Source organism: Protomyctophum parallelum (assembly GCF_964188405.1).
Source record: "Protomyctophum parallelum genome assembly, chromosome: 14".
Lineage (NCBI taxonomy): Eukaryota > Metazoa > Chordata > Actinopteri > Myctophiformes > Myctophidae > Protomyctophum > Protomyctophum parallelum.
Window position 1 is genome coordinate 46,624,433 of NC_139709.1, and position 24,150 is coordinate 46,648,582.

The window sequence follows — 24,150 nt, forward strand, 5'->3', positions numbered from 1 at the left end:
ATGCGTTCTTTTAATGTCTCATCTGTAATGATGACTCATTTTTATAGGAGTTTTATTGAATCTGTTCTTATGTTTTGTATGGTTGCCTGGTACGGAAATCTGACCCTAGCAAACAAGAACAGGCTCAGCAGCCTCGTCAAAGTGGCCAGTAAGATTTCTGGGAGAACCCAAGCCCAATTTATAGATCTGTACAAGAGGCAAGATGCTTAAGAGAACCTCCTCCCTCCTGGAGGTATCGGATCACCCACTTCGATCTGAGTTTGAACTGTTGCCCTCAGGTCGTCGGCTGAGGGTGCCCGCCACAAAGACTAATCGGTTCAAATTATCATTTGTCCCAGCTGCTATTCAACTGCTGAACAGCAAATAGCACTTTATTCTTGCCCCTTTGCACTTACTGCCCACTAATGCACTTTTGCTGACTTTGCTACTACTGTATGTCATGAATTCTCTGTCTCTAGTGCCCTGTTCTTAGTCTTGCATTGAATGTTGTTGTTGTATGTATTTTGTGTGTATTTTACTATGATCTGGCTGCAAACCAATTTCCCGCAAGGGACAATAAAGCTAACCTTGAACCTTGAACAGCTGCAGTGTTACACAAAAACATAAAAGAGCTGAGCTACGGCCCGGGCCCGGCCTCGTTCCCTGGCAAACCCCTGCTGTATGTCACTCCCCGAGTCCCCGTCTCTCTCCCCTCGTTTCTTGTCGTCCTCCCCCCCCCCCCCCCCCCCCTTGTCGATCTGCTATTTTGGCTATTTTAGAGTTGGAATTGTGTGCGTGTTGTTCTCTTCCCAGTCCAGAGACAGTGAGTTCCTCCAGGAGGTGAGTGCCGCAGCCCTTCACGTCACCCGGCAAGCAGAGACCCTGCTGGGGCAGAAGGATAAGGAGGCGTGGGGCCTCATGTGGAGGTACGGCTCCTCCGCGCGGCACCTCCTGACCCACACCCTGCCCGGCCTGCTCGCCCTGCTGCAGCACGCCTCACTGCTGGGCCAGCAGGAGCTGAGGAGTGAGTCTGAATGGGTGTTAAGTGGATTAACATTGATTAACCATACTGTTAAAAAGAATGACTCTTAACATGTGTAACTATACAATAAATGTTCCGTAAAATGTATTCTAAAAACATATATTTTCAAATACATATTTTCATTGCTTTCACGATGATGTTCTGGCGCCGTTGATTTAGAAATGTCATCATGTTTCCTACTTATCCGTATCCCCGTGCAAAGGAATTAATAATTGCTGTGCAAGCAAATCTGGCCCCCGGCTCCTTGTGTTCCAAAGCAGTACTTACTTACTTACACATATGGTTATATACTGTATATTTTGTATCAGAAGATGTAGCAGAAAAATTAAATATTGTCTGAAAATGTCCAAACAAATCTATAATGGCCAAATGTACCTCCTTGACCTTGACACAAAAAAAACAAAAGGTTTGAGAAGCACTCAAACGTGAACACTCTACTACAGTATGTATATGCTGTCCATGGTCAACAGGGCCACTGGCCACGGTGGCAGGAGTGTACCACGACGTGACCGGCCAGAGGCTGGAGCTGCTGTGGAGGGAGCTGGTGTCTGTGTGGAGCTCCAGCATGGTGGAGGCTCTGCCTCCTCTCCTACACCACCCGACGCTCAGAGCCCTGGCCCAGGCCGGCCTCAGCACCCTGGGCACCGCCCTGGACCTGGTGAGATGACCACGCTCTTTATTTACACAATGGTGTCTATAAGGGAAGGGAAGTTGGCAAGTTACCCGTTTGAAGTGTGTGAAGTTTGTGCTCCATCATTGTGGAAGATTAGTACAAATATACATAATCGCCTAATTGCAATTGTTTGAGAACTGCAATTGTTTGAGATAATCGGCAATTATTTATTGCATAATGCTCATAATCATTTCCATGTTAGAAATGTTCATATATTTTCAAACATTTTCAAAAAATGTTGGAAATAGTATAACGTAATTGAATATGTATGTAATTTCTCATATTTGCCCCGTGCAACTTTTGTTTACGAAGCCTAAAAGCCAAACAGAAACTTAACTTTTATTTTCCAGTGTTCAATCAGAGAAACGCAAATCGTTAATTGCAAAATGTCATAATCGGGACAACACTAGTATTGGGGTATAGATGGTAGCTGTTTTGACTGCGTGCGTGCGTGCGTGCGTGCGTGCGTGTGTGCGTGTGTCTACAGATTGTAGTGTATTTTTGGTTTCTATTATTTTTTAATTGATTTGATCAATTTTCATAAAGTGATCTTGCTTGTTTAATATCCTATATTTTATGTCAATTGCTTACGGCAATCTGTTACAGCAGTACTATACAAATGGATTATAATATAATTATGTGCGTGCGCGCGTGCGTGTGTGTGTGTGTGTGTGTGCGTGTGCGTGTGCCTGTGTGTGTGTGTGTGTGTGTCTGTGTTAGGCAGGCCAGCAGACAGTGCACTGGGCAGAGAGCAGGCTGTCAGGCATGCTGTCTGGAACCAGGAAGCGTCTGGCGTCTGTCTACAAACTGTCCCTCAGGTCAGGCTCTTCACCCCTCAGAGATGACATAACACGATACATACATACATACATACATACCTGACCTGAGAACCCCATATGGTTCAGAGGAGTCCCTCAGGGCTCTATGCTGTTTTCTGTTTTCTGTGGGCAAAGCTTTCGCTGAGAATAGCCAATCTGCAACACGTTGTGAGAGTCTGTTCTGATCTGCTTGCATAACAAGGTAATGTGAACCATCGCGACGCGTTGGCATTTTTATTGTATGAGAGTGCAGAGAGTGGCAAAATAATTACATTTTGCTATGTTATCTTTTATTGGAAAATGGCTTAATAGTAAACCCTGTGTGCAATTTGAACATGGCCCCAGGTGATGCACAGATACTCTGCTCCGCTCCTTTCATTATAATTTGACAAATTATACTGGGTTCAGACTTCAGAGGATGTTTGTGTAATGGCTGGCTCTCGACTGTGATGCCAGCGGGAGAAAGGAATATTATGTTGGATTTATGCTGTACGTTTGTTTTTGATTAAGTTACGGGAAGCGTTCTCAGTGGTACATGTCAGCTGGTGTAAAAGGCATTGGATTCATCTGTGGGTTCAGTTAATCCCCAGCTAAATTTCATTATATAGTTAACCATATTTTTGTATTTTATACTTTGGCTGTTGAAAAATAGCCAATGAATCTACAAGATTAAAGTGAGCTTTTGAAGAATTTGAAAAATCTTGATTTGTTTTTACAATTTTTAAAACACAAATCTTTTTATTTTCCCAGATGTCGGACCGCAGCCAAATACATATTAATTTGGGGGTCTTTGACAAGAGATTTGAGGTTTGAGAAGAACCTCAGCAGCAGATAATATTCTGAACACTGAACACACACATTCGTGTTGACTTTTTGCAGCGACTGCTCAGTGTCTGTGGTGGTCCCGCTGCCCCTGCCGCGGAGCCCCCGGTCTGGGGTGGTAGACGTCCTTCTGGAGGAGTGGGTCCTGGGACCCCTGCAGACGCTGGCCTCGCTGAGGCCCACGGCGGAGCTCTACCGCCTGAAGAGGAGGATCATCGACAGCCCCTTCACATGTAAGCTCACAGTTACTGTACTGTACTGTATGTTATTGTGTATACAGCACACAGTGTACAGGTCCATTTAGGTAAATCATTACATAGATTCTCAAAAATGTTCATGCCGTTGACCCCCATCTGAAAAGATCTTGTGCCAGGGACCCCTAGAAGATTGGATTTGTCAACAACCATGAGGTCGATATTTTGTAGATCGCCTATTTTTAATAGCCAAAGTGTTGACAACATGAAGTGGATATTCGTATTAAATTATATTATATTTGTTTTATTTAAAAACAAATGCCGTACTGGGTTTTGTGATGTTATGTAAAGTGTCAGAATCACCTTTGTTATTAGTTAATATGATTATGTGCAATATCTTGCCAATTGGACTATTTACATTATGAGTCACGACAGGGATAACTACACAAACCAAAGTTTCCTGTTGCTTTATGTCTATTATCTCATATATTAATTAATAGCGAACTCCAAGGCAATGACAACAAAATCATGAGTCAGTCAGAAAAGTACTGGGTTCACTTCAATCAAATACCACCAAGTGGAAAAAGCGGTACTCCAAAATCAATGATGCGCAGAAGACCGGCTCAGATGCAATTTCTCATTTATTGAGAATGTGTTCTGTTGGTATTGGATTTAGAGCTGAGCACCCACTGCCTAACCCATTTTGGGCGGGAACCCCTTTTGGGGTTAGCATTATGTTATGCTTTAGCTATTGACAAATAGCAGATCTACAAGCTCATAGCCAAAACAGTTACTTTTCAGGATTCAAATGCAAAAATACCAAAAGTAGTATCAACAGGCTCAATCCTTTTCGAGTTTGTGGATCTGCTACTTTTGATGCTTGTGTGTATGATCAAGTAGGGCGCAAAAAATCACACCCATGTGAAATGAGTGGAGTGAAACTCCTGTGGGCCTGGAACACCCAGGCCCACAGGAACGCACCTAGGGTGCCGGCCCGGTTCCGGTGAGCCGCCACGCGTCCGAAACGGTTGAGAAATGACAGTGGCACTGTTGGTACATACAAAGGGACAAACATTGCTGTTCTTTGGAGTGGCTTCACCACTCAAAAACACAGAATATGGACATAAGAGGTTTCTGCCCGACAGCAATGCTATGAAAATGCTTCCACTTCCTCTGTTCCTCTTATTCTTGTCTCTTTATACCTGTCTGTCTTTCTGTCGTTGTCCGCATCAGACCAGGCTCTGCTGGTAGCAGACCAGTTTGTGGTGACGTTCGACGGCCACCTGTACGAGTTGCCACCAGCCTCGTGTCCAGTCCTCCTGGCCCAAGATGTCACCCAGGCAACCTCCTTCACGCTGCTACTCGCCTCTGCCTCGCACTCTCACCAGCGCTCCCTGGTGGTGCGCATGAACAACAGCACGGTCGAAATCCACCGCAACGGACCGGTAGGATCCCGAAAGTGTTTGTACGACAGTCAATGGGAGCTCAGAAGGTTCCTGGGCTCCCCCCTGTGTTACCTTTAGTGTTGGTGCCTTGTATGGTTTCCTCTGCTGCCGTCAGTGTGGCAATGGATGAATGTAATGTAATGTAGGATTCCAGTTGTGTACTCTTCAGAGTTATAACTTAACATTGAGGAAACATTTACCTGAGGACCTGGTTTCATGTTGCAGGTGACTGACAGCTGCCACATAACCCCCACCACAGCCCATAATAGAAACAACATGGTCGTCAGGAGAACGTCCAACATGGTGGAGGTGACCAATCAGAATGGAGTGTCTGTTTTGTGTGACCAATCGCTGGACGTGTGCAGCCTGACCCTGGATGGTTGGTTACATGGTAGGAACATAGGACTGACTCTATGTTTACATGGTAGGAACATAGGACTGACTCTATGTTTACATGGTAGGAACATAGATCTGACTCTATGTTTACATGGTAGGAACATAGGACTGACTCTATGTTTACATGGTAGGAACATAGGACTGACTCTATGTTTACATGGTAGAAACATAGGACTGACTCTATGTTTACATGGTAGGAACATAGAACTGACTCTATGTTTACATGGTAGAAACATAGAACTGACTCTATGTTTACATGGTAGAAACATAGAACTGACTCTATGTTTACATGGTAGGAACATAGGACTGACTCTATGTTTACATGGTAGGAACATAGAACTGACTCTATGTTTACATGGTAGGAACATAGGACTGACTCTATGTTTACATGGTAGGAACATAGAACTGACTCTATGTTTACATGGTAGGAACATAGAACTGACTCTATGTTTACATGGTAGGAACATAGGACTGACTCTATGTTTACATGGTAGAAACATAGAACTGACTCTATGTTTACATGGTAGGAACATAGAACTGACTCTATGTTTACATGGTAGAAACATAGAACTGACTATGTTTACATGGTAGAAACATAGAACTGACTCTATGTTTACATGGTAGGAACATAGGACTGACTCTATGTTTACATGGTAGGAACATAGGACTGACTCTATGTTTACATGGTAGGAACATAGGACTGACTCTATGTTTACATGGTAGGAACATAGAACTGACTCTATGTTTACATGGTAGGAACATAGAACTGACTATGTTTACATGGTAGGAACATAGGACTGACTATGTTTACATGGTAGGAACATAGGACTGACTCTATGTTTACATGGTAGGAACATAGGACTGACTCTAGATGAATGTTTACATGGTAGGAACATAGGACTGACTCTATGTTTACATGGTAGGAACATAGGACTGACTCTATGTTTACATGGTAGGAACATAGGACTGACTCTATGTTTACATGGTAGGAACATAGGACTGACTCTAGATGAATGTTTACATGGTAGGAACATAGGACTGACTCTATTGAGTCTAGAGATGGATGGTTACATGGTAGGAACATAGGACTGACTAGAGTCTAGAACTAGATGGATGGTTACATGGTAGGAACATAGGACTGACTAGAGTCTAGAACTAGATGGATGGTTACATGGTAGGAACATAGGGCTGACTATTGTCTAGATAGAACTAGATGGATGGTTACATGGTAGGAACATAGGGCTGACTATTGTCTAGATAGAACTAGATGGATGGTTACATGTTAGGAACATAGGACTGACTCTATTGTCTAGATAGAACTAGATGGATGGTTACATGTTAGGAACATAGGGCTGACTCTATTGTCTAGATAGAACTAGATGGATGGTTACATGGTAGGAACATAGGGCTGACTATATTGTCTAGATAGAACTAGATGGATGGTTACATGTTAGGAACATTGGACAGACTCTAGAGTCTAGAACTAGATGGATGGTTACATGGTAGGAACATAGGACTGACTATTGTCTAGATAGAACTAGATGGATGGTTACATGGTAGGAACATAGGACTGACTATTGTCTAGATAGAACTAGATGGATGGTTACATGGTAGGAACATAGGGCTGACTATATTGTCTAGATAGAACTTTTTCAATTTATTTTGTGTTTTTGGGACTGTTCTATCCCCACAAATAACCAATTTTGAACAATCAGGCTTTCATATCATATAGGTGCTTTAATGGAAATTTCTCTCAGGAACAGCTCGACTGATTTTGTCCTCATTGTGATGTCATTAATGTCACCCTACTTTGTATAATTCTTCCTCCTTCAGTCTTCATTTCCAAATTTGCATTTCCACTTTGTTTACAATGTCCACCATTGTTGATTTTCCAAGCTGGCATGGAATGGAAACAAGCCTGGTTTTATCTAGCATCAGTATTACAATGACTAAAATTTTAAATAATCTGCATATCAGCACCCCCACCACCTCAGGACAGTGTGGTACTGCAGCTAAAACTGCTTTCAAAGTCAAGAAAGAAATGACGACTGGTTATATCAGATATATATCAGTGATTGAGGCTCAAACCATTAGAAATAACTTTGAGGGACATAGACAATATGATTATTAAATATTAAAAGCAGTTTTAAAATGCATGTTATTTGCGCTTTAACAGTTACACGCTATAGGAAGACAAAATATGTCACCAACGATGAGCAACCGGCCAGCAAAGTACGAGTAAAGATGTGTCAATATGTCTTTGCAGGCATGTCCACTGGTCTCCTGGGGACCAATGACAATGAAGCAGGGAATGAATTACCTCTGCCTGACGGAGCTCAGGCTGACAACATGGCTGACTTCATCTACAGTTGGCAGGTATCATAATTATGACACAAACTGAATCCTGTGTGTGTGTGTGTGTGTGTGTGTGTGTGTGTGTGCGTGTGTGCGTGTGTGCGTGTGCCACACGCGTGTTGAGAGCATCCATTTCCCCAGCACAATGGTTCTCAAAGTCGGGTCCAGGCCAGGTACCCCCATGGGTCCTTTAAGGGGGTCCCCAGCTAAATGTTGGATAGTGAGGAGCCAGGCCTTTAGAGATCTTAACTCGGAGTGTTTGGGTCCATTTGTGAGGGTGTGGGGCGTGTGTGCGTGCGTGGGTGCAATTTAATGTGTGTGTGTGTGTGTGTGTGTGTGTGTGTGTGTGTGTGTGTGTGTGTGTGTGTGTGTGTGTGTGTGTGTGTGTGTGTGTGTGTGTGTGTGTGTGTGTGTGTGTGTGTGTGTGTGTGTGTGTGTGTGTGTGTGTGTGTGTGTGTGTGTGTGTGTGTGTGTGTGTGTGTGTGTGTGTGTGTGTGTGTGTGTGTGTGCGTGTGTCCAGATGACTACGGAGTGTTCTGTCACAGAAGCATGTTCTACAGCGTCTGACGGACCCATCATGAGCTGCCACTCCTTGTTCTCCTCCCCTGGCTCTCCACTCAGCTCCTGTTTCAGAGTGGTGAGTGTTCTCCTGCCCTGGCTCTCCACTCAGCTCCTGTTTCAGAGTGGCGAGTGTTCTCCTCCCCTGGCTCTCCACTCAGCTCCTGTTTCAGAGTGGTGAGTGTTCTCCTCCCCTTGCTCTCCACTCAGCTCCTGTTTCAGAGTGGTGAGTGTTCTCCTCCCCTGGCTCTCCACTCAGCTCCTGTTTCAGAGTGGTGAGTGTTCTCCTCCCATGGCTCTCCACTCAGCTCCTGTTTCAGAGTGGTGAGTGAGGCCACTCTTCTTCTGAAGGGGCTGCCGTAGCTGAGTGGCTGAGTGGGAAACTGACAGAGGGTCCCCGGTTCATGTTTTGGCCCCGGTCGAACTGAAATGTAGTGCTGCCCAGCACTCCTAATACTTAGGACGGGTTAAATGCAGATGCCACATGTACTGTATATCGTCGCTGTCAGAAACCTTTTGTCTCCATATTCTAACTTTGTTTGTTTGTTTCATAAATTACTGTAATGTCCTGCTTGATCATACTACAGCGTCACACAAAAGCATCAAAAGTAGCACTCTACTCCAGTCGCATCCACACTTGTAGATCTGCTACTTTAGCTTTAGCTTGTCAAGCTTACAATAGATTACTATTTTTGATTTTTTTTAAACTCTGCCTTTGCCTATCATTGTTGGACCCTACATGAATCCATTTTGGGCGGGAACCCCTTTTGGTGTTAGTATTAGTTATGCTTTAGCTATTGAAAAATAGCAGATCTACAAGCTCGTAGCGCGCCACTCGGTGGCGCGCTATGAGCTTGTAGGTCTGCTATTTTTGAAAAATGGAAGAACGACTGACATAGAAACATAGCTTTTTCAGAAAACTGTCAGGATGTAGAAGACATTTTTAAAAATCTGAGCTCAGGTCATGGGTTTAATCTGTCACTGTCCTCTCTCTCTCTCTGTCAGGTGGATCCCAGCCAGTTCTTGTCAGTATGTGAGACGAGCCACTGTGACACTGTCCCGGGTGTGTCCAGAACCCAATGCCGACTGGCTGTGGCTTTTGTCCACCTCTGCCAGAGAAACTACGTCCCACTGGAGATCCCTGCACAGTGCTGTGAGTTCTCATAATTTATGACGCGTGTGGCGCGTGTGGCCTTTGTGGCCTTTGTGGTGTTCATTTTGCTGAGCTGATAAGCTGCTCCTAAAACCAGTGGTCGCATGGTAAAAAAACCCTCAAAACCCCTTCTTTTATCCTTAAAGACAGCTCAAATCCATCAGTTAGTTGCCAATATATATTTTATATATATATTTTCCAGAACATGGCCCCTAATTATTTAAACAATTGAACCCCAGCATCCTTATTCTGGGTGGAAAAATGTCACAATATGGAAATCCTCTGAAAATACAATTTAATTCCATTTTTCAGTGCTATTCTGCAGTGAATTCCTCAGTGTGACGCTGAAATGACAAAACAAAAGCATGTTCTTGTTTTCATTTCAGCACGGCTATGAAAGACGGTCACTGGAGGACCTTTTTCCACAGATGAAGACGGGCCTTTTGGTTGATGTGCGTTAGCTGCTATAGCTGATCACTTTGATGTGCTATACCACTTCTCTATACTGTACTTATGCACTCTCTGATACTAATGCACTCTCTGATTTCATTTCAGATTTGTTTTGTACAAACTGATTAAGTACTTTCATAACACACGCAATGTTGGATTTGTGTAGATATGCTGTATGTCAACAATGTGAATGAAAACACTATATCAAACACTATCCCAATGCCCTTGCAGTAGCTTTATTTGGACAACGTATTGTGTCTCTTGTATGAATGATCTGTGAGTATGTAAAAATTGGATTTGTGCTACCAAATGTTCCGTCATTCATTATAACCAGTGCAAACAATGAAGCAGGGCGTCTAATGCAACTACAAATGCCATATACTTTAGACCTTTAGACTGATGAACTGCATTTATTACATTACCATACAATACAGTACCATTTGATTTCAGTTTTTGTCTGGGGGGAATGGGACCCCAATGTACAGTGGAAAATCCAGTATATAACACTGTTACAGAACCTTAAGGGACATTCATTTGGACGACGTTAAGAGTGGGTGATCTAGAAGATGGGTATGTAGTTGTCTATCTTGGACTTCTGTCTCTGTGTGACACACTCGGCGATCCACACGATGTTGCGATTCTCCTGCTCCTTCAATTTGACGTAAGAGTAGAACACTCCAAAGTGGAACTGCTGCAGGAACGCAAGCGTGTTCAACTTCACCTGCAGAAGAATTGATGATGACAATAATAATACACGAAATTTATAAATTTATTTATTTAAAAAACAGCAAAATAGTAAAGTAAAAATCCATAGTTCATACATACATGAACTACTGTAAATGAAAAACAAATACTTTCATATAACACGAACAAATTAAAACAAACAATGTACACAAGGAAATAAGAATGGGAGCTTGTAGATGTGCTATTTTTGCTTTCAAAAAAGGAGGACAGACAGGCAGGGTAATTGCAATTGGATAAACTGAATCAGCGTGACTTTACCTCTCGCTCAAAGAATCTGTCCTCCAGAGTTCTGGCATTGGATCCAGGCTCACGTTCCGCGAAGATCATTTTATAGTCCTGCAGGGAATGCTTCCATTATGAACTGTTCTACAGCTGAGTCTCACTGCATCATGCGTCATTTAATGTTATAAACTCAATCTGGAGCGTTGGTTCAAAAATAACGAAGAGTTACAGGCCTGTAGGGGTCCTTTCGGAAACCCTTCAAGGAACCCTGAGGGGCCCTGGAATCCACTTTGAGAATATAGCAACATCTCATGAAATGTTCGTTAAGGAACTCGCAATTTCATAAGACTACGATTATTGGGCCACGATTGAACAAAGATAACAATTCTTCAGTATGTTGCGATTCTGCCATTCATTTGTATACGTTTTTCACTTGCGTCGACTCACAGAAGTCGCATTCTTTCACAAACACTAGCCATTATATAAAGAATAAATAATTGAAATTGTACGTGCATTTTGAACAACAAAGTAAACGTGTTTGACTCGATCGTCATAAATTGAAGTTGACTTCTTTGGCACTTTTTCATTTGATTGGCTCGGCAGCAGACCTATCAGATATCTGCTGCCGAGCCAGGACTGCAGTGATGCACAGAGCCCGCCGGCAGTGTTCTCCAGACCCACCGGGTAGATGTCAGCCACAGCTTTGACCTGCTCGTGGTCCTCTGCCCTGGCCAGCAGCCGCAGCCCGTCAGGGTGAAGTCTGCCACAGGTAGGGTACAGAGCGCTCCTCTCCGAACCGCCCAGGTCTGTCCCGAACGAGTTCACTGTGATGATGAACGCCCTCCTGTCCGCCTCGAACTGAGGTGTGCACGCACGCACGCACGCACGCACGCACACACACACACACATATACACACGAACACATACACCCGCGCGCACATGTATAAGATCAAACTGTCAAATGAGTGAAAACTGTTGTAAGCCTTGTTTCTAGTCCGCAGAGGACCTTACCTCAAGGATAGGACACATAACCTCCGTTGTTGCACCACCAATCTGCTGGCAAAATGAGTGGAAGGACTCCAAATATGCCTGGCAATTAATCACAGTACATGTTTGGGTAGTTTAGATCAGTGATTCGCAAACCTTTCAATCTCAAGGACCCTACATTTTTATATGCGTAAAGCCAAGGACTTTTCTAACTCTGGGGCCACAATCTACATCATAAAACCCTAACCCTAATCCATTTGTACATGATGTATATTTTAACCAGGAGAGTGTGTTCTCTCCACCGCATGAAGACTTGAAAATACTCGGCAAACAGATGAAGAGGCACAGGCAGGCAGGTAATGTTGTTTCAGAGGTCAGGTTTACAGCAGAGGACAAGCAGGAACCTGCATGGCTGACCAACATGGTGGCCAGCACAACTGCACACCATCCTTACATTGAGTCAGAATATATACATGTAGGCTACACAAAGCTGAGGGACAGGCAGTTATTTTGGGCACCCCCTTGCAAGGAGTCAAGGACACCCACATGATTGACACCTTAACTTGCAGCTTTAGTTTGGAAATCACCTGATCGATCAACACTGGCCAGGTTCATCCTGGAGTGCCTGCTGAGAGGGTGTCATGACATAATGTTTAAGCAGATGGTCAACAACTGAAGCCAACTATAGAAAGAACATGAAGCTTGCCCATAAATGTCAAATAGCAGAAAACATGGTCAGTGTGTGGTTCATCAAATATTCTTCATACACTCTCAGAGTTACAGACCTATAACTCCCGAGGAGCCACTTTGAAAACCATAGGTTTAGTTGTCAGTAAGATGGGGCTGAAATCGTGACCAAATATGGAGTCATCATACGTTAGACATCACAGACTGGCCTGGCCTCACCTTTTTACCCACAATTGGAGATGACCAAGTCTGAGTCTGTCGAGCTGTGTTACTATGTTTTATGTTTTATTTGACATATTTAACTTTAATCATTTTATAATGGATGGAAGCACTGGAGCCTTGCCCAAATATGGGATCATACATCATGAATACGTATTTATAGGTGACGCGTACGATTAATGAATACTCATTCAAGTAGCAACTTTACTAGAAACTTGTATATATTTAAATTGTAATTAGGGTCAATAAAAGTCGAAGCTATTGGTCGTATGTAACCAGGGTGTCCGTTCTGTTCAGAGTCGACTCGTTAAATCAACCCGATTCGCGGAAGGAGGCCAGGACAGATGTCATACTACTCCTCAAGGGCCACCGACTGTAAAGTCTATATCGGTGACCTGGGAACCGGCGCTGCTAAAGATGAGCTGGAGCGGGCGTTCAATCTCTTCGGTCCCCTGCGAACCGTCTGGGTGGCCAGGAACCCGCCCGGGTTCGCCTTCGTCGAGTACGAGAACCACAGGGACGCGGAGGACGCCGTGAAGAGCATGGACGGAAAGTTCCTGTGTGGCAACCGCATCCGCGTGGAGATGTCCACGGGCATGTCCAGGATGGGCCGCGGCGGGCGCCCCGGCAAGCGTCGCTTCGACCCCAACGACCGGTGCTACCAGTGTGGGGACAGGGGCCACTACGCCTACGACTGCAAGAGCTTCAAGAGAGGAGGAGGAGGAGGAGTCCTCGGCCCTCCTCGCAGGTCTAGCAGGTCTCACTCCAGGTCCCCGGCGCTGCGCTCCAGGTCTCGGTCCCCCCGCGGCGGCCACCGCTACCGCTCTCGCTCCCGTAGCCGCGGTAGCAATGGCAGCCAACGCCGCCAGCGTTCCGTGTCCCGCTCCAGCCAGAAGACAGGCCTGCAGGCAGCGCTCCTGCTCAGCCAGCCGGCAGACGCATAGTCTCTCAAGTTCTTGCCAGACCCCCAAGGTGAGACCAACACCAGGCGACGATCGAATGAAGATTTTATTTCCACCACTTTTAGTTCTCAACACTGATGCTTCTCTCCCTCCAAGGACCACATGAATCCAAGACGCGTCCCTTAAACTCCCATCTCCCACCCCGGCTCAAGAAACAGCCATCATGCTCTGTTGTGTTGCCGTCTGATGTTTTTTGATTGATTGATATTTTTGTATTAAGCATGCATATTATTTGTACACATCTTTCAAATGTATAAAAGACCAAAAATAATCCTTATTTTCACTGTGGTTCTTTAACTAACATTTTATAATATAATTAAATGGCGGTGGGTGGAATCGCGGGGGTTGGGGAGTCTTGATAATATTTTTAGTTCCTGCAGTGCATTATCTGCTATTTAACTTGGTTGCTTTCCGTGCCCTATACTGTACACATCATAGAGATGTCGGGTAAGGGAGCAAAATCAGTGAAAGGACCAGGTGTTGATTTGCTGACCCCTCTGGTCATTGTTTTTTTATTGAATGTAGGGATAATGTCTTATCCCCGCTTCTAGTCAATGCTTTTCCTTTTGGGACATGCGGACTGATAATTATGTTGGGTCGACAACAGCATATCACTATTTGTTGTACGATGAAGTAAATAGAGCTTAAGTGGTTAATGTCCCCTCTGTTTTTTTTACAACTCGAACCCTGAGGAGGATGTAAAAACTGGTAGACAGTAGATTTGGTAGACCAATGACTTGGGGCAATTTGCAGTGGTCTAAATGTTGAGCATTGCCTGACTTAGTTGGTGCCATTCTTTTTCATTCCTAAATGCTGGCCATAACCCTATACATGTAGCTCCTTGTTCTCAAAAATGCTAATAACTTGCCACCTGGTCTTGTACATGTTATACTGGTGATTATTACAGGTATTTCTTATTTTGAAGAAATAAGAAAGAAATTATTTATCTGAGCATGAAATTAATTTAGCATTTTTGGTGCTAGGATATTGTGAAAGTCCAACAGGCACTTGGCCAAAGATCTCAACCTTTTTCAGGTCAAGGGTCAATTTTTGAGGGGCGATAGCCCCTCCTATTCACAGCTTTGTGTGTCTGTCCGTTTAGCACGGAATGTGCTCAGCTGATTGGCTGAGCACGGAATGTGATGTATGATGATGCATGATGATAAGAGCGTCCTTCCCTTCACACAAGTGTGATTCTTTTGAATCTCTGGACCTTCAACCTCCTTTGGTCCCTGTACAAAATATTGAGAACCAGTGTCTTAGACACAAACACACCTGTCTGATTTCCATGTATGATGTCACATTTCTAGACAGAATATTTTAGTACTATCATGTCGTTTTAAATCTTGTCCCCACACGTCTCATATTTGCCATTGACAATGAAAGGAGGAATTAGGTCAAATGTCCTCCAAATATGATGTACATTTGTGTGGCAACACAAAGCGCCCCTCAGTATACACGGGTGTAAATTTTAGTTTTACAGGTATTATCAGTTTCTTGTAAACAAATCGGACTGTCTTTATTTTGTCCTGATTATCTGAACTTTTTTTTATTGGGTCCTAGACAATCTAAAACGCAGAGCACAAATGTGCTGGGTATTTTTGCCTTACTTTTTTGCCTGTTAAATAAACAGTGTGTTATCTGGGAGCAAAGCCTCTGCCCATGCAAGGTGCAAAGGGGTTGTATTTAGTATCTGAACAGTCAGGCATGTGTTTTCTCCTATTTAAGAGTATTTTAGTTAATTAAGGTATTCGGCAAGTTGAAGTGGACACTGACAGTTTTCTGTTGAGGAAACCGGTTATGGTTACGGTTCCTCAGTTTTGACTGTGGTGATTATCTCTTAACAGCCTATATACTATAGACGATATCCTATTTGGACTACAGGAATGCTGCAGCCTCAACCCTAAAGCCCCTGGACTCAGTTCAGATTTATTACAGGAGCTGCGTCACTGCACTTTATGTATTGTTGACTGGCCCTTGATTGGCTAAGCAAAATACATATTGAAGATAAAAGTGAGGGCAGAAAGGTGAAGACGCCAAAAGTGATTGGCCAGAATGACATGTGTGATGATTTGATTGGTTGAGCACAGAATGTGATCTATGATGATAAGAGCGCTCTTCACTTCACATGGGTGTGACTTATTTTAATGCCTCCCACTCCTGGAATGCCCTTTAACACATTTTAAAGTTTGTTTCAATGCCATAGTTTGCACAGTTCAAATCCATAACTACGCTCCATTGTGTATGTTTGTAATTGTTTTTAATCTACTTAGTATTTAACTTTAATATATTTTAGGATCTAGCTCTTTATATAAGTTATTTCTTTTATATGTCTTCTGTGTTTGTCTTATTGTTTGCTACAGTTCGTGTATTCGCTCGACGTCACTGTAAATGAGGGCAACCTCAGTGCCTTTTGAGCATAAAGGAAGTGAATTATTAAGGAATTAATTAATTAATAATGATGTTGGGAGACGGGAATATATTGGGCATGCAAAGAATCACACCTTTCTCCTGTGATATCTCCTACTTTATGTCCAAGAAGACACATAATATGTGACCGATATCACATTGCAAGCTAATTATAAGTTATGTTCTTTATTTAAACCACCTATTTAAGTATGACAGCGACCGGTACGCAGCCCAGTATGGATTGGATATTTTAATTGGATATTTTAATATTATTCTCTCAGTGATACTATAGGCTACTACAGTCTCCTTTTCTTGCTCTCCTCGCTATTTGCCTCCGTGCAAAGCAGTGGCTACTTTTAATTATTTTTATTTATTTCTTATTTGTAAGGGATAATGAAAAATCAAGTGAAAATGTGTTTATCTCTGCACACAAAAATACTAAATTTTTGGTGTTTCTTTTTTTAACCGTGGCATCTTTATTTTAAGGTCAATGTAAATGAAGCCATATTAAAACGGTATATAGTTCCACAGACATAATGGTTTCTGTAGATTTCATTTCATTGCATTCAGGTGTGACTATAGGCCCATGGCGGTCAGTCTATATTTACTCAAAACATTGATTTACCAAAACAAACTGGTCAGGCTCCTACTTGGCCTCACCCCCCGAACCCACCTCACCCCTGCCCACTTTGACAGGCTGGGATGGCTTAGGGTCGTCGACAGAGTACAGCATCTTGCAATGGGTCTGGTCCACAAGATTCGATACACCACCAAGATACCCATGTACCTGTCTAAATACTTCCTTAATGTAAACGAAGTCCACACCCACAACACCAGAGGGAGTGCAACAAACCATGTACAACCCAGATTCGGCACAAACAAGGGACTAAATTCTTTTCGCTCCTATGCCACCAAAATGTGGAACGCCCTACCAACAGTCATTAAGACATGTGAATCCCTTGACTCCTTCAAAACCGCTCTCAAAGGGCACCTACGGATGGCTGCAATTCGAAACTGGCCTCTGTAAAATCTGAATCCCCCCCACCCCCCCACCCCATTTTCCCTCACTGTATATTGTATCTTTTCCCTTTTTTGCTTCCCATTATGATGATTTACTGTTCTGTTCTTTAGCTACATAGAAATGTCTATTTGTATGACTCTAAATGTTTGTATGTCTTTAAATGTTTTGATGAATTGAACAATGTGGACCCTGTTGTAAACAAGTGTAATGCTTAATTGGGTCGTCCACTCACAGTTGACAGTCTTTGTATTGAGTTTGTGCTTAAAATGTACTGTAAATTCTACAAACTGTTAATAAATATTTCAATCAATCAATCAAAACTCTTACTTTTGATGAATTACCTTGTACAGTTTGTTTCTGAGGATCTCGGCTCCCATCTCATCCAGGTTGGACTCAGACACAGCGTCCTGGAAAAATGGAGCTGCCACACATGGAACATCACTGTAGGGTTATTATAGTTAACTGCATTACTAAACCTAGAATCATAGGTTTTTTTAGGCTGATGCTTAACAAAAAAAATATTACTGAAAATGTATTGTGTATAAAAACCAACCCAAAGCTACTGTAACTAAAATCAACTCTATGATTTTAGTTACAGTAGAATGTCTCAAACTCGCTAATAGGGATGCCAGCGTTCAAGTACCGAGGGGCGTGTCGACCAGGATGGTGGAGTAGAGCTCGGTGGAGGTGTGGGCGATGCCCACGGCGGCCATCTGGTCGAAGGCGCCCAGCGGGTGGCATCGTGGGAGCTGCTCGCCAACGTCCTTCTGCTTCAGGGCTCCGGTAATCAGCAGCACCACGTTGTCTATCATGTAGCTGTAGCTATGGAAACAAGGCCATACGGAGGAGGAAAACATGAGCGTGGGTCCAGACTAGTATACTGAGTTCTGTCCCATTTGTCTGTTCATTTCGGCCATCTGCAGCCTTTTATTATTTATTTAATAAATACAATAAATATTATTATTCAAGCACAGTGCGCTCACAGATTATGGAGGAATCAAAACAAACAGGTTTCAGCTATAAACTATGATCATGCTGCTGCTCCTGTTGGCTTATATCTGGTGGTCTGAACAAATGAACCAATTAGACATTGCCAAAACGAAATGATTAACTATATAATTGCATTTGATACTGGGAATGTTCTGGCTAATGGCTATAATGCCACTGTACAGTACTTATTGTCTCCACCAGGCCGAAGGCAGGCATGGGGAGAGAGAGTATGTTTTGCACTCTGTCCGTGTGTGTGTCCGCCGTCCGTCTGTGTACAGCTAATCTCGGCAGGATTGGCCCGTTTTGAACAAAAAGCCTCAAAATCATGAACGCAGCCTGCAATTTACGTGAAATCTTTCACAGACTTTCCTACTAGGCTGAGGAATATATCCCAACTTTTTCACATTGGCCTATATGGTAGCGCCACCAGGAGGCCACAACCTGACCTGGTGGAGACCTGTGGGCCCCGAGGGGCACTTTATCTAGTTTATAGATGGAATATCAGTTGAGCATGTCGAGTTGAGTCACCAAGCCTGCAGGCCACTGGGTGCTTAATGTCTTGGTCTGATCAAATTGATCTTGAGATTGAGCATTGCTATTCGAAATAACTGCTGTACTGTATGTTCCATCTTCTGTTATGAGTCATGTTGTTTGGTCACTTGTTTTGTCACACCTGGAGTACTGCCCAGTGATTTGGTCAAGTGCTGCTGAGAATCATCAAAATCCTGCTGGGTTGGACTGGATCCTCTCTATGGCTTTTATTACCCTGGGAACGGGCCAGACGGTCGTCTGCCAGGTGGTCTTAGGCCGTCCAGTGGGTCTTGTCCCCTCTAAAGGCCTATTCATACTCAAGGTTTAAGGTTTCTTTATTTTGTCTCCCACGGGAGAAATTTGTCTTGGACCCCAAGGACCCACCCTGCAGCATACAATACAATACAATACAATACAATACAATACAAGACAACAAAGGCACACAGTACATACTGGTGGGGGAAAGTAGACCCTTCAAGCAGTTACCATTACTTTCAGAGTGTGCCGCCAAGCTGTGCGCATGCAAGGTCACTCAGTGGGAGAGAGATTGCTATATATTGGCAGGCCAGAGAGGGACACGTCAGAATTCTCCGGGACAGACTAAGGCCCTTTCCCAATTATCCCCTTCTCCATGGCCCTTAGCCCTTCCCCTTGCTGATGCGCGTTCACGTGAGGAGGAAGGGTTTTCTCAATTCTCTGTGGAGCGAGGGTTAGGGCTAGAATCCCCTTCAGACGAAGTGACATCGCGACGGGACTTATAACTTTAAATTTAACGTTACCTCACGTGAACTAACGATATGATACGGCGTTGCATTCATACAACGTACCAACGTTGCATTCATACAACGTTCCAATTCCTAGGGGGATGATTTATCCCCCTACCCCTTGACACTCAGTATGTAGGGGCAAGGGGAAGGGGCAAGGGCCGAGGGGTAGGGTTAAAAAAGGAATTGGGAAAGGGACTAACTCTCTGGCCTGCGCTTCGCGGGGCCCCCAAATCTGTGGACTGATATGATCGAATCCGAATTCGTGATGTAACAGGTCGTATTTGCTTTCATATATGTCTTTGCTGTTCATATCACATGACCATTCAATTTGGGATAATTGTGGGCAATCAATAAATGCCAGATCTTGTGAATCCATAATTTTAAGTGTACAGCCTGTTTATTGGACTATTAATTAACCCTCTCACAGGATGGCGCATCAATACCTAGTGCAAAAGAGGAAGAACATCACCTCATAACCTTCGACCCCTACCCTGTCTGCCCTCTGTTAAGGAGTGTGATTGACAGAGGGACAAAGGAATGCTTGTACCTATTATATTTGCACGCATAGACCTCGTACCTCCTACCTGATGGCATTAGCCGATACTCAGGGTATAGTACATGGGAGGGGTCAGACGCAATTTTCTTAATCTGTCCAATGGTGGCCTGCTCAAAGATGACCTGGGGGGTGATCGGAGGTGTGGACATACCCATGATCTTCCCTGCCATTTTGGCTAATCTAAGGATCTCAGATTTGTATTTTACAGTTAGGTTTCCAAACCAACTGGTGATACCATATCATAGATTTGACTCTAGTCTATACTAGCTCTATAGAAGATCAGCATTATGTTTCTACTTACACCAAAGAGTCTGAGCCTACGAAGAAAATTAACTCCAGTTTTAGGTGATAAGGTGACCACCAAAACTGTGATTAGTAAAAACAAAGAGATGTGTTCAGGTGAGCGGTGAGTCGCTTATCACCACGGTGTGACTTCATGTAGTTTTCGGTGGTCATCTTTTGACCTAAAACTGGAATTTTCTTCTCCCATTGTCTTCCTTCCTTATTTCGTCTGTGCAAATCACAGTCTGCCTCCCATCAAATCCACAATGAACTCCACTCCCATCCCATATATAGATATGTTCTAGTTACGTTCTTATGATAAATGCATTCTATATAATATATAGATGTAGATGTATTCCCATGCTTTTTTGTTCTTGCCTAATGTAAATCGCTCTGGATTAAGAGCGTCTGCTAAATGCCTAAATTGTAAATTGTATGTGTCAGCTCAGCACTGGTCTTTCTCTCCCCTCAGTGACACACTGCAGACTGCACATCCATCTAATCATCCTCATCTCCGCTTTGATTCTCTTCATGCTCCCCCTCAGGGCCCGTGTTTCATTTGTATACTTATCGCATTCTGACCTGAGATCAGATTCATACGAGGTTTCCGCCGGACACACACTGGTCTGATGAACCCATTCTGACCTGAGATCAGATTCTAAAAATGTCAGTCGCTCTTCTATTTTTCAAAAATAGCAGACCTACAAGCTCGTATCGCGCCACTCGGTGGCGCGATATGAGCTTGTAGGTCTGCTATTTTTCAATAGCTAAAGCATAACATGATGCCGACACCAAAATGGGTGCCCGTTCAGAATGGGTTATAATACGACTTCTGGTGCAGGCTGAGTACGCTTGCCCTTTCACCTTCATGGGTTCTTGGATGTTCACATCATACCCTTGCAGTCACTGCTAAACCCCAACCTGCGGTTCAGCATATCTCCCCATATAGCCCCTCTTGTTCAGCAGCGTCTGCCTGTGGAACGGCTCCCCACATACTCTAAAATGTTTCACTTGCCTTCGCTTGCCTTTACCCAGTTTATGTCATGAGGATAATAAACTGAACTCCTCTGGTGTTGTCAAGACCACAAACAAATTGTATGACAAGAACTGGAATTGTATACACTAAACCTGACATATGGGGCGACCTCTGGTTGGAGGCCCTCAGTAAGTATAGACAGTTGGATATAGAGCAATTTACTATCTAAACTGAAAGATGGATACAATGTATGTAACCTAGATACCATACCCTGATGGAAAATGCTGTTTATTGTATTTATTTTATTTTATTATTTTTTTTTTTTTCCTTCTTACTATGTTCATTAGTACTTTCAAAACTAGTTTACTAATTACTTTTACTGTCTTGTACTGTCTGTCTTTGTTTTATTTGTCTTGTTCTGACCTTGATTGGGAGGGGGGGGGGATATTTACATGTCGGATACAACAAAATATACACATATGTTTTTTTCATTTATTCATCAATAAAAATAAAAATAAATTTAATTGTATGCTCCCCATCCAACTTGTGTGTTTTGTGATCACTATTTGTCACTATTATCCGTTTCTAATGCAGAGTGATTTCACTGATTATCTTTTAACTTTGATAAGCACTGGTGATAACATACGTGATGTAGTCGAGGAAGGACGAGAGGGGCGGCAGGGCGTTGGAGCGCAGGCAGCTGAACTGGGTCAGCAGGTTGTCCCTCAGCCTGCTGTCCACCAGGGACACTGTGAGCTCCTCCTCGCTGGCCGTGGACAGCAGCCCACTGTACTCTGTTGTCTGCAGGTGGAGCTTCATGTCTGCACAGGAGACAAGCAGAGACTCTTTAACCCATTCTGACCTGAGATCAGATTCATACGAGGTTTCCGCTGGACACACACTGGTCTGATTAACCCATTCTGACCTGAGATCAGATTCTAGAAATGTCAGTCGCTCTTCGATTTTTCAAAAATAGCAGACCTACAAGCTCGTATCGCGCCACTCGGTGGCGCGATATGAGCTTGTAGATCTGCTATTTTTCAATAGCTAAAGCATAACATGATGCTGACACCAAAATGGGTGCCCGTTCAGAATGGGATAAGCGTTTGCCCCACCCTAGGGTGTGGACCAGGTGGGCAATAAACTATCTGATGATGAATATGAAATAATAAAGTTGACGATTTGCCACCTACTATAGGTCCTAGTAGGTGGTCATATATGAACCTAGATTGAAGTCATATGCCATGCCATTGATATTTTTGACAGCTAAGTTTAGTGTTGTCAATTGTCATGTGAGTGCTGAGCCTGAGTCACATGTGACAGTTGAAAGAGAAGTTATAATTATCATCTGTGTTGTATGCTGTGCGTAATCGTATACTATTGTGATTCAAGGCAAGCTGTATTGCTGTATTGGGACCAACCATGAGTGGCAATGAAACACATTCAGGGAACTGTTTCTGGCTCTGCATGGATTTGAAGATGATGATGAATCTGTCTGTTGTGTTGTGTCTGCCGTTGAAGGCACTGTGCAGTATACACTATGTGTACTGTACTGTATGTGGCTCTTGGGTCACTTTGATTAGCCAATGTCTGCTATGTTTCCCTTTAAATGTGCCTCCAGACTTCTGCAGACACGCTGAATCATAGCTCAATTATATTTACAAACCACACGGTTGTTAACAAATATCATCCAATGAAAAGCTACACTAACTCAAATTAATTCTCTCTGAAGAGGATGTGACAGTGACACACCGCACGCACGCTATTGCAATGAATTGCTATTCATTGGCTATCTTTATGTTTTTTTTAATGATCCCTGATTTGCAAAAAGAACATTTCAGTATCCAGCAATGAAGATATCAGTTTTGTCTGACAGATCTGTTTTAGCTGAGATATTGGAATCAATCACATGTATTTGTGAGGAATTCTAGTGCGTCTTTCTTCACATTATTTCAAATGATCTATCCTCTTACTGTATCTCTCTTATTATTACCTTAGAATAAATCTGAGATTAAGATGTCCTCCTGAATGGAAAAAAACATTCCACCTTGTGACACACTTGATTCTAAAAATATATAAAAGTCCAATGGATTGATAATTGAATTTCTCAATTTCATGGCATAATTTAAGGCCTCATGAAGGTCTTAGGACTGAAAGCTCGTGGCTGCATTCTTCATTCATGGCATAATTTATCAAAGGACGTGTTAGTGTAAAGAATAAAAGTCTCCTTATGCTGAACAGCAGATTGACAAGATGGCTTTGATGCTGTCACATAATTCCTAGGTTCTTGGACACTGATGGAACCTGACAGTGTCAACACTGACAGGGTAGAGGGTACGTGTTCAGAACCTCAGACTCAGAGCTGTAAGTAAATAATAAACAAATGATATGAGCCCACAAATACCATATCAATGGCAATCCAAGTCTTCATGTGGTATCTTACCCTCCAGTGTTTCGCACTGTGCCAGGTTGTGATAGTCGGTACACGTCAGAATCTGGGCTTTCATTCCTCGAACGAGACCCTCCAGGTATCCATGGTCCACATTGAATGCCAGCTCTGCACACACTGCCATCATCCCAAATGTATCAAATTCACCCAAAGATATTAACCCGACAGGCTGCACTTTACTGTACTGTTTGTCCTTCACAATGTCCAGCTCCGTCTCTGCATGGACTTCTGCATTTTCATTCTATGACTAACACGCAGGCTCTCTTTATTTTCCCTTCCTCTTTTGTAGTACATTTATATGTATTTGGCCACTGAACACCATCTGAAAAGATTTGGTGCCAAGGACGTTCTTAAGGCATTTCAAAACGCATCACGTTAGTACTTAGTTTAGACAGTTTTTGGTTTAGACTAGTCATTGGTTAGACTAGTCATTAGTCCTACAACTACAACCTATCTCAAACCC

At 43.2% G+C, this 24,150-nt stretch overlaps 3 protein-coding genes across 3 annotated transcripts in view; 2 read left to right on the forward strand and 1 right to left on the reverse strand.

The window, feature by feature from the left end:
- LOC310871458 (uncharacterized protein) overlaps nt 1–10,050 on the forward strand; it is a 22,880-nt gene extending 12,830 nt beyond the window's left edge. Inside the window, exons 14-23 of the mRNA XM_083782990.1 lie at nt 793–1,003; nt 1,492–1,679; nt 2,415–2,512; nt 3,392–3,567; nt 4,762–4,973; nt 5,199–5,364; nt 7,636–7,745; nt 8,245–8,361; nt 9,288–9,435; nt 9,822–10,050. Of these exons, the coding sequence (XP_083639116.1) occupies nt 793–1,003; nt 1,492–1,679; nt 2,415–2,512; nt 3,392–3,567; nt 4,762–4,973; nt 5,199–5,364; nt 7,636–7,745; nt 8,245–8,361; nt 9,288–9,435; nt 9,822–9,832 (1,437 nt within the window). The 3' untranslated portion in view covers nt 9,833–10,050. The remainder of the gene's footprint in view (nt 1–792; nt 1,004–1,491; nt 1,680–2,414; nt 2,513–3,391; nt 3,568–4,761; nt 4,974–5,198; nt 5,365–7,635; nt 7,746–8,244; nt 8,362–9,287; nt 9,436–9,821) is intronic.
- Nucleotides 10,051–10,266: 216 nt separating this feature from the next.
- On the reverse strand, nt 10,267–23,861 carry LOC310871005 (V-type proton ATPase subunit d 1-like). Its single transcript, XM_083782433.1, has 8 exons — nt 23,682–23,861; nt 21,885–22,059; nt 17,780–17,958; nt 17,478–17,557; nt 11,863–11,940; nt 11,533–11,709; nt 10,888–10,965; nt 10,267–10,606 (listed from the first exon to the last, which is right to left on the reverse strand). The coding sequence occupies exons 1-8, from the start codon at nt 23,812–23,814 to the stop codon at nt 10,445–10,447; spliced, it is 1,062 nt and encodes a 353-aa protein (XP_083638559.1). The 5' UTR covers nt 23,815–23,861; the 3' UTR covers nt 10,267–10,444.
- On the forward strand, nt 13,089–13,828 carry LOC310871006 (serine/arginine-rich splicing factor 7-like; the record flags this gene model as incomplete). The annotated part of the gene is made up of 1 exon (XM_083782434.1): nt 13,089–13,828. One exon carries the CDS (start codon nt 13,089–13,091, stop codon nt 13,686–13,688), a length of 600 nt encoding a protein of 199 aa, XP_083638560.1. The 3' UTR covers nt 13,689–13,828.
- Nucleotides 23,862–24,150: the final 289 nt, after the last annotated feature.